The 11348-nt window shown below is 39.3% G+C and overlaps 1 protein-coding gene across 1 annotated transcript; it reads left to right on the top strand.

Annotated features, from left to right (window-relative positions):
* Positions 1-1173: 1173 nt before the first annotated feature.
* LOC148019804 (mavicyanin-like) lies at positions 1174-3846 on the top strand. Its single transcript, XM_087700831.1, has 2 exons — positions 1174-1598; positions 3255-3846. The coding sequence occupies exons 1-2, from the start codon at positions 1400-1402 to the stop codon at positions 3593-3595; spliced, it is 540 nt and encodes a 179-aa protein (XP_087556957.1). The 5' UTR covers positions 1174-1399; the 3' UTR covers positions 3596-3846.
* Positions 3847-11348: the final 7502 nt, after the last annotated feature.

The following is an 11348-nucleotide window of genomic DNA, read 5'->3' as shown; positions in this document are numbered from 1 at the left end:
GACTAGCTTGCATTGCTTCTTCTTTCTTGCAAGCATTGTTGTTTTAGATTAACATTACTCCCTTACACTAGATGAGTATCATTCCCATGGCACTTGCTATCACAAAGGTAGCATGTAGAAGTATTAGACAGAGAATGCAAGGGCTTGTATTAATGGGGAGGTAATGGATGGAAAGAGTAGATGCTAATCTTGAGGATGAGGTTTCTAAGGTGTCATATTTGGTTGTCCTTTGAGCTTGCCGAGCTGCACTTTAACAAGTATTTCACCTAGGGGATGTACCTAGATTACTATCTAAGGTGGTGTATGGTGTGTGACTGGGAGATGGGTATAATACTAGGAATATAGCTAGGAAGTCCTAGATATATCCCACATATAAGAAACCAAAATTGATGGCTCAAATGTGATGGTCTATTTTACTCAAAATATGGATTTAAGGCTGGAAAAATCATGGACGGTCCATTGATCTATTGAGAAAGCAGTATCGTTTCACAAGAAAGAGATTAGTAGGGTTCTTCTTGACCAACACATTTTCAATTAAGAGATTCAAATGATATAGGCATGTGCATTGGTGCATCCAAAGAGTACCAGTACAGTAACCACAGAAAGACACGTGCAACTGATGCTAGTGTAGACATGCCTGTCAGAGGTATGTGTTCGCCACCTGGATGTTGGGTTGGGCTGTTGATGTATGCCAACCCAACGTGCCATCATCATCATGGCCATCCCTAAAGGTGTATACAATATGCGAGGGAGTGAAGGCCACAGACGCTACGCATACGATCTAAGTTAGACGTGTGCAAATGCAATGTGGCTGGCTTCCATCCTCTATTCATAACTTTTCTTGTTGGATGGACTCGACGACAATTTCTTGGGATGGACGTTGGCTTGCAGTGCTTGTGATAGATCTTCTAGTCTTCCATTCCTAATTTCCTGGTGGGCTAATTTGCTGGCTGGCCGGCCGGCCGCATGGCACCATCATGAGTGTAGCCGGCCATGTCGTTAGCTGCAGCAAGGCATCGGGACGGGGTCTCTCTCTCTCTCTCTCTCTCTCTCTCTCTCTCTCTCTCTCTCTCTCTCTCTCTCTCTCAATGGATGGATGGATCGGTCTCAGACAGCGCCTATATAAATTCACACACGAAAATTGCGAAGCATGTGCAGTCATTCAATCCAAGATATTACACAGACCCACCAGCTATACCAGTCGCATGTAATTCTAATCCTTTCACACCCAGTCATCCCCCTCAGCTCATCACGATCAGATTGATTGGTCATCTTTACTAATTAGTTCGAGATTGATCAGCTAACCTCTCTCTCTCTCTCTCTCTCTCTCTCTCTCTCTCTCTCTCTCTCTCTCTCTCTCTCAATTCTTATAGCTAACTTCCACTTTTCTAAAATATATATGGCTTTGAAAAAGCCAGTGGCGGCGATGGCCGTACTGCTGGTGTTACCAATATTGATGGCAGCCTCCTGGGCCTCAGCAGCCGCAGCCGCAGCGCCGGAGGTGTACAACGTAGGAGGCGCCCAGGACGGATGGTCTCTCAAGGCCGATTTGAAAGCATGGGCGCAGCAGTACACCTTCCGAGTGGGCGACAGCCTTTGTGAGTATCACCGTCACCGTCACCACCACCACCACCACCACCACCACCAGCATCATCGTCATCATGATCATCTACCATCATCAAATATTTGTCGAGCGCCCGGCCCGACGTTCCCTGCCATTTTAAATCACCTTAGGCCGGTTGTTTGCCGCAGCGATTACCATCCGCGCAAATCACAAAGCGACCCATGCCCAGCGCGCTGGGAGACCCATCCTCGTCAATAGTCGAAAATCGCAGCCACGGTAGGAAATCATCTATCTCATTAGTCTTCACCATCACTATCCTTAGCCACATCATGAAGATAATCATCTAGAGAGATCCCCTATCTTCAATCACTATAACCTAAGCCCATCGTAGAGAAACGTTCATAAATCGTGTCACGTGAGATCATTCATGTCACCATAATTACTCAAGCCAAAGACTCTAGAGGGAGCCGGCTTCATCATTGGTTGCCAATCACAAGAAGCCCTTTGGGTCCATTGTTCACCCAAGAAGGTGGATTGAGCTACTCCTAGAGAGGAGCCCATCAGCAAGTCCTTTAGTCCTTTGGGTTCATTTCAACATAAGGTGCTAGTCTAATTAGCTGATCATAGAGAAACTCTCGTCATAAGTTGCTATGCACAACCATTCAAAGAGAAGCCTTCTTTCTACGAATTTTGCATCAAGAAGAAGACTTCACCATAATTAGTCAAGTCAAAGACTCTAGAGGGAGCTTGCTTCATCATTGGTTGCCAATCACAAGAAGCCCTTTGGCTCCATTGTTCACCCAAGAAGGTGGATTGAGCTACTCCTAGAGAGGAGCCCATCAACGAGTCCTTTAGTCCTTTGGGTTCATTTCAACATAAGGTGCTAGTCTAATTAGATGATCATAGAGAAACTCTCGTCATAAGTTGCTATGCACAACCATTCAAAGAGAAGCCTTCTTTCTACGAATTTTGCATCAAGAAGAAGACTTCTCCATCACTCAAAATCATGCTTATGATTTTTATTCTTCATGACTTTGACAAGTTCTTTACTTCAAATAGCATGCTTCGAATTCTTTACTCTCTCTCTCTCTCTCTCTCTCTCTCTCTCTCTCTCTCTCTCTCTCTCTCTCTCTCTCTCTCTCTCTCTCTCTCTCTCTCTCTCTCTCTCTCTCTCTCTCTCTCTCTCTCAACACACACACATACACAAATTTTATGCCGCAATAAACAACATATATAAGGTCCCATCCATTCTTTTACCCAACATGCCATTGCACACTTTTGATACATATGGTTGTGAATGTATGATGGACCTCAATTACACAAGGTCTTAACTTTTTGCACAAGCACATGCACATTGGAGTTGGCCCTTCACACTCATTGGTTGAATTTCCTGCCCCCATTGATTATAGCTATGCATTTGTCTAGCTATTACAGGTAAGTTGTTAAAATGTCTTTCGGCCTTCCATATACTCTATATGGAAGACATTGATAGGATCTTGATATCTTTCCTTGAAATATGTTAGATTTTCAAAAGCATACTGATCTTTACTCTTATCGATTGGTTATTAATTGTGACTGTTAAAATCCATGCAAGAGTCTATAGCTTGGAAGTCTCAAAATGTGTCCTAACGGTAGGTTTCAAATTTAAGGTTTGCTTGCTCCTCGTGCTAAACATGGTGTGCCGTTGCAGTCTTCAACTACTCTCAAGGAGCTCACACTGTGCTTCAAGTCAACAAGGAGGACTACCAGGCATGCAACATAGCACCTAAAAATGTGCTCTTTGCCGATGACAAGGGCAACACTATGTTTCCTCTTGCGATGGCTGGAAAATATTGGTTCATATGTGGAATCCCAAACCATTGTGCCAAAGGGATGAAACTCGCCATCACAGTTGTCAATGATGAAACGACCTACACTTGGGCTCCCACCCCAAGTCCTATTCCATGGTCCAGCAACGCTATCATGTTGTTGGATAGCAAGCTAGTCCAAGTGCTCTTGCTTGCCCTTGGTCTCATGCTTACTCTCTTCTAGTTTGGAGAAGGTTGAAAGGCTCCATCAAGCTTCTCGTTGCTCTCCATCAACCACAAGCAACATATCCAAAACATCGATTTAGCACATCATTAGACACCATACATTGGTACTTCTTTCTATATATTGAAGAATACATGCCATTATAATGGTTCAAGTGAGGTTTATTTTGTCGTAGATCTTTCTATGTAAGTCTAAACTTTCTAAAATAGAGCTATGCTTAAAATTTCTCCATGTAAGCCTACATGCTTCCTAAAGGGTTCTATTGAAAATTTCAAGCAAGAGTCTCTTTCTCTCTCTCTCTCTCTCTCTCTCTCTCTCTCTCTCTCTCTCTCTCTCTCTCTCTCTCTCTCTCTCTCTCTCTCTCTCTCTCTCTCTCTCTCTCTCTCTCTCTCTCTCTCTCTCTCTCTCTCTCTCTCTCTCTCTCTCTCTCTCTCTCTCTGTGTGTGTGTGTGTGTGTGTGTGTGTGTGTGTGTGTGTGTGTGTGTGTGTGTGTGTGTGTGTGTGTGTGTGTGTGTGTGTGTGTGTGTGTGTGTGTGTGTGTGTGTGTGTGTGTGTGTGTGTGTGTGTGTGTGTGTGTGTGTGTGTGTGTGTGTGTGTGTGTGTGTGTGTGTGTGTGTGTGTGTGTGTGTGTGTGTGTGTGTGTGTGTGTGTGTGTGTGTGTGTGTGTGTGTGTGTGTGTGTGTGTGTGTGTGTGTGTGCGCGCCACCATTGATTTTGGATGTTTTGCATGATATGTAAGATAATTATAATAGTTTAGATGGTGAATAAAATTATTTTATTACTCTATTAAAATTTTCTCATACCTTGTTTAAATAATGAGATATTTCAAATGAGCTATATTTCAAACAAAAACTAAAAAGAGTATACAACAATGTAGCAACATTAAGAAGATTATACAACAGTGTAGCAATAATAGCATAGTTCAAAACAAAGTGTTTGGACTACCACATATATTTGAGAAAAGAATTGGGTCCTTTTGAATTAGTTAGTTGAGGTAGGTCAATAGTCACTTTAATCTTTGTAACACTAGTTGTTGTGCTATTCTTGTATACAACATGCCCTAAAATGCACCCTTGTTTTACCTTGAACTCACATTTCAAAGGGTTAAATAAGAGGTTTTTCTCTATGAATCTCTTGAACACTTTTCATAGCTTGTCAATATGTTCTTACCAACCAGAGTTAACATAGAGATTATCTACAAAGAAATCTAGGTGATCTTTGAATGTTGTACATATTAGTTATGCATTCGTCAAGCCAAAAGGCATGATTATGTAAGCAAGTCTCCCCAAGATTATATTGTGCTTGTCATCTAAGTGGACTTCACTTGATTATAGCTTGAGAATTGGTCACAATGGTTGTGCACTTCTTTGTCTGTTATAAATTCTAGTATGTGCTATATGTAAGATAAAGGTAAATTATACCTTTCAAACATTGCATTGACGTTCTTATAATGATGCACACTCTAATCTTTACGTTCTTCTTGAGCATAACCATCGTTGATAAAATCCTATAGGTGTGATTGATTTTGGAAATGAACTTGACTTTTAAAATTTTGTCTAACTCATTCCACATGGATTGTGTGCACCTTGAGTTCATGGATTACACCCTTTGCTCAAACAACTCCACATCAAGTATTTTGGGGATAGTGTAGTTCATGACATTAGGTGGGATCCTTTCTCCTGGTCTCATGAAGACGGAGGCTATTGTTTTGTGATCATATTTTATTTAAAAATTTCTTGAGAAGGGCTATTGAGCATGTTTTTTTGTGTTCTATGAGGTTTGTGGTACCTCTTCATCATTCAAGGACCATGAGAAGTGCTGGTAAGCTCCTAGTAAGTAGTCCCAATAATTGATTTTTGACCTACTTTTTTGTAGTATATATGGACTCTTCTAGATTTTCCATCTAAGGTTTCTTTAACATAATGGTTTAGGATATTGTTAGGTGGGTTAATGAAATAGACCTTAGTAGTCTAGGGATTTGTAAAGGATTTATCTCTACTCTATAAGCTACAAGTCTATGCTCTAGAGGCATGGAAAGTACCAAGGGATCTCAAGCTCTTCTATAATACACTGCTCTATTCATTCATATGATATGTGTTGCAAGGTAATCTCCTAGGGACTCTATAAATTGATGTATCATGGTCATTCCTACCATAGTTGGTCCAAACTCTGACATTTCCAAGCTCATGATGTTTGGATAAAAAGTGATAATTTACACAACATACATTGTGCCAATCTATGGGGATCATTCTAAGGCTCCATGAAAAATTAGTCAATTCTTTCTCCCTAAATATGTGAGGCCAATATCAAATCTACTACATAGTTCTTTACATTAAGTTTAACAAATCTTCTCTATTGTCTTTCTCACAAATTTTCTCATTTATCCTAATTACTAGGCTTGGAAATTAGTTAGTTGTTTAAACCAATCCACATTGATTGTTGAGCCAAATTAGTTAGTTGTTTAAACCAATCCACATTGATTGTTGAGCCTTGATAAATCCATTTTCAATGCTTGGAATATAAGTCAGCCTTCTCTACTTGATAAAAAATTGGATGCTTAAGAATATGCATTACTTAAGAAAATTACCAAAACATTGAAGGTTGAAATAAAATTTAAGCATCTTTGAGTTTTTGAAAAAATATCTTCATCCCTCGATGAGATTAGTAGTGAGACATAGGATGCCACTCTTCTTCATTCAAGAGCTCAATTCTACCATGGCTCAACTATCTCTCACGTAGTTGTCATACTCTAGCTCCAAGCCAATCACACACACACACACACACACACTCTCTCTCTCTCTCTCTCTCTCTCTCTCTCTCTCTCTCTCTCTCTCTCTCTCTCTCTCTCTCTCTCTCTCTCTCTCTCTCTCTCTCTCTCTCTCTCTCTCTCTCTCTCTCTCTCTCTCTCTCTCTTTGGGAAGGTTAGCCCTAAATATGTATATGTATCACATGAGTTCAACATAAGGGATTTTTTAAATACTATTTTTATACTTTTTTTTACATATAGAATACATCTTGAATAGAAAAGGGTTATGTTTTATTAAGGAAAAATTCACATATAAGGATATTTATAAATAGGCATTGAATACACGTGATATAGAGGGTATACATATAGTGAACTACTCTCTCTCTCTCTCTCTCTCTCTCTCTCTCTCTCTCTCTCTCTCTCTCTCTCTCTCTCTCTCTCTCTCTCTCTCTCTCTCTCTCTCTCTCTCTCTCTCTCTCTCTCTCTCTCTCTCTCTCTCTCTCTCTCTCTCTCTCTCTCTCGTAATCAAGTGGCTACCCTAGTGGTAAGTTGTTTGTCTTATCAACTTGTTGACTTGAGCATCTAGTCACCATGCATTCAATTTAACCAACTAAGCTACATCCACTTGGTCAACACACACACACACACACACACACACACTCTCTCTCTCTCTCTCTCTCTCTCTCTCTCTCTCTCTCTCTCTCTCTCTCTCTCTCTCTCTCTCTCTCTCTCTCTCATTGCCAAGGGGACAAGCTATAGATGGACACACCATCCCAATGAAAGATTCTCACAAGAAAGCCAAGCCTTTGATCCATTGCCACCATGCTCCCCTCCAAACCACCAAGGGAATATAGATAAGCAAAAGAGGAGAAGCTTCTCTTTCATACTCCCTCATTCTCTCATTCTCTTGCACTCTCTCAAATCAATGTAGATGAGGTGTAGATGTGTCACGTGCCTGCCTATCAAGTGATAACACCCAATGCAGCATGCTTTAGTGGTTCATCAGGGAACTATCCTAGATTACTTCGCTCAGTACTTGCGAGAATGCACATGGTCTATCGTCTAGGTTTCCTAGAGTCCACCTCGTAACGGAAGGTATCGGCCTCCCCATGAGCATGAACCTGCAAGATCGGGGTCCTAATTTGACAATTGAGGTCTCTATACATCAACTAGATCCATTAAAGGTGTCCCACAAGGTCTCCTCATTCGAGTAGTGGAGTGATCGTAGTTACCCTTGGTTCATGGAGTGCAACACTTTTTTTCAGTAAGCTGGTTAGGATTCAGGGAATCCTAACGGAGTCTTGGCACAGCCGCCGCACCTTTTCCCCCTAAGATAATTTCTGATCAGGGTTTTAAGACTTGACCCTGGGTAAGTCAATGCCTAGCTCTGTCTACTTTTTCCTAACGCATTCAATTTCTTGAGAAAAGCTCCCAACTTACCGGGGACCACCCATCCGTAGGACGGATCTGTCAGGGATCTTGCCCACCCGCTTCCCATAAATGGTTTTCTTTAGTTTTCTAATTACCTATCACATTAAGTTATGACATATAAAAGAAGCTTCGTTAATTAACTCGTTATCATAGGTTCCTTCATGTAATTTTTCGGCACAACACAAAGATAGAGAAAATTGTATTTTGGCAAAACATATTATTTATTATTGCGCAAAGTTATTTACAATGATTTTTCCCTTCTGCCTACATAGAAGATAAACCTCCATTCATCGAAAAATCCATTTTGTCTGTGCAGAACAAAAGAAACCCTCCAAGATTTTCGTCCCTTCACTAGTGCCGGGGACTTCACGAGCTCTTCTTGATTCATGTGAGGGTCAAGCAATTCCTAGGAGTGATCGAGAAATTTACAGCCAGAGCCCCTTGGTACTCCTGCCTCCTCCTGCCTAATGGATTTCTCACCGAGTGACCTCTCGTCGTCATTGGGGTCGGTGGTCCAAAGCTCCTCATAACGGTACAAAAGAATCGCAAGCACCATCAATCTTTCATGTGCAACCATCAATGTGTGCATAAATAAAAAGAAACAACAACAGCTGTTTTTAGCATAGGAAGCAGCCCCACTCAAATCTAGGGTTTTTCTTTTAAGGTCCCATCTTATTCTTAGGGTTTCGCTTCCTACTTGCAACTCTTTTTTGGGATCCACAAGTTATTTTGTGAATCTGATTAATTATGAGAATTCTATTTCATCCTTATGAAAAGTTTGGTATTTCTGCCCTAAAAGATTATATGGACATTTATGCCTATGGCAAGCAATTCATGCGGTGCCCTACCCTAAGCCACGCTTAACATGATTTCAAATACATTTCCAAGTCTGTTTAGACTTTAGAATTTGTATCGACAAATTCTTATCAATGTCCAACAAGTCCTACAGATATTTGATATTGATTTAATTTCATGATATTGATAGTTTCAGGGTTGTCGAGTATTTCACAGTTATTTTCACTTCAACATTCTCGATATTTTAGGTTAGGTTTTCTCGCTGATTCATACATGGGTCAACTCATGATATTGATGCTCTAGTTAATATAATCATTAATATTAACATTACGTGTGTTTTCAGTAAGAAAATAATTTTTATTTTATTCTACTCATATTCTATGGTTTAATCTATGATGTCTTACCATTTACCGAACTTTCAACGTTATCTAGAAAGATCAATTTTCATTTAGCTATATCCTACGTGCAATGCTGATTGTTTTTTTTGAATATTTTATTCTAAGCAATGCAAAAATCATAAGTTCAATTTTTATTTCATCTTTCAGATATCAAATTATATTTTCACACTCCTAATTTATGCACGTCTAGTATATATTTTCCTATATAATTTTTTGTTGATTTAATGTATTGATTATTTCATGATATTATCTAAATGATTTTTCATAAATTATTATAAAATTCATATGCATCTATTTATCATTAGCAAAATGAAATAAAGATAGTCATGTTTAGGAAAAAATTATAAAATATTCCCTTCCCTAACAATGTCTACTGTTTTTTTGTTATTATGATCACATGTATCTTTAATTAAATAACAATAAATATCACAAAATAAACCATAAGTAAAATATTTTCTTAATGATAGGCATATAATTCTTTTTCAAGTGAAAGATTCTTTGCACTGACTATTTAATTGTTATATTACTTAGGTGATTTTTCTAAGCGGCAGTTCAGATGCATTTTCATTAGAATGCGTTTATAATCGTTTAAAGCCAAATAAAGAAATAAGCTTATAAAATATTAATTTTTTCCAAACCAATGAGATGTTACCTCTCTCAGGTTTGCTATGACGGAGGTCTTGCCAATTCATATCATGTTATTTTCTTCATGGACAGCATTCCTTGCTTGCGTTGCTTCAAATGTGCTTTTGAATTCCGGGATCTCGTGAAGCCATCAGATGTCAGGAGAAATTGACATGGTAGTTCAGGGAGAGTTGGTGGTCATCCAAAAAAATTTCACTGGCATTTCACCTAGTGATATAGTCATATGGGATGAAGGCATAGCAGGGGGTAGAGAAAATAAAAATGAGGTAGAAGTTTAGCAAGAGGGGATCAAAATGGCCTCTACCCATGACGTTTGAGAAGGCTTATCTCTCTCCCACACTTTCTCACTCTCCAATTTCCACAATGTGATGGCCTATGAATCTCTCTCTCTCTCTCTCTCTCTCTCTCTCTCTCTCTCTCTCTCTCTCTCTCTCTCTCTCTCTCTCTCTCTCTCTCTCTCGACATGAAGGAGGGGGTATTTCTCTCTTTCAATGTTCAAAGCTTCAATGGATAAGGGAAGTAGAGAAATTTTCCTAATAATGGTAGGAATCCATCTTCCATCAATTTAGAATGAATGAAACACAGATATGGATATTATTTTAGAGCTTGGGCACCTTGTTGAAGGTTTTTGTATCTGTAGTAACGAGAGGGAAGGGAGAGAGAGAAACAAGCTACCACTAAGGAGGGAAAGAGACAAGAACAACAAAACAAAGGAGGAAAAAAAGATGAACATTAAGCTTTTTGGTAGTTTGAATTTAGTTTCAATTGTTGTTATTATCACAATCCTAGATATGTCATGGCCAAGACCTTATGTCATTAATATAAAGGACGTCATAATCACAATTACAAGATGATAAAAATAGATATTCATGATAAAATTCATAGTAATATATATATGTCTATTTATTTATTTTTTTTGCTTTTTGAAAAATATAACTTTTGTTGTATGGAGACTTTACTCTCATTGGTCTAGAGCACTCTATCTCTATATCCTAAAAGGCATTTTCGAGACCTTAAAACTCCCCTAATGCCTTGAAGGTTTGATGGTTATGAGATGGGCCTACATAGCCTCGACCATTGGTTTGATGGTATAGGGAATGTTCCTTGGAATATTCTCTGGAGTATAATTTGTCATATACATCAACAATGGCTAGTGCATCACTTAGATTATGTGGGTGAAGAGTCCAGACAAAACACTCCTCTCTCTCTCTCTCTCTCTCTCTCTCTCTCTCTCTCTCTCTCTCTCTCTCTCTCTCTCTCTCTCTCTCTCTCTCTCTCTCTCTCTCTCTCTCTCTGTGTCTATCTATCTATCTACGTGTCTATATGTACTAGTACACTCACTATTATCCATCGAGCACCTATCTAGATTCACCATTGAAGCTTGTAGAAGTGCAGGGGTGTCTCAGTTTGGTAAAAGAGAAACTTTGTTCTCTCCTATTCTCTTTTCTTGTACTTGTGTTTGTTACTATCATCTTCCATTGTGATGTGTCTACTTTCATGGTACAAGAGTGCAAGATGCTCTAGGTAATAGCTTAGATACAAGAAAAGTCAACTTTCATAAAAGAGAAGGCCAACAGTGATATTGGATAATGGTAGCATCGATAGTAGCAGAGGAAGTAGTAATGTGGCTATGCAAATGCATACTATGCTAATTCATCCACTTGTCTTCAAGGAAGGAAACTTGATGGAGAAAACTATACCTTGTGGAAGTTCAAGATAAGCAATGCCATTTTGGCCT

This window comes from Lygodium microphyllum, chromosome 19 (assembly GCF_053477565.2).
Source record: "Lygodium microphyllum isolate KBCC chromosome 19, Lygodium_microphyllum_v1.1.10, whole genome shotgun sequence".
Lineage (NCBI taxonomy): Eukaryota > Viridiplantae > Streptophyta > Polypodiopsida > Schizaeales > Lygodiaceae > Lygodium > Lygodium microphyllum.
This window is presented reverse-complemented; position numbering and strand designations above follow the sequence as displayed.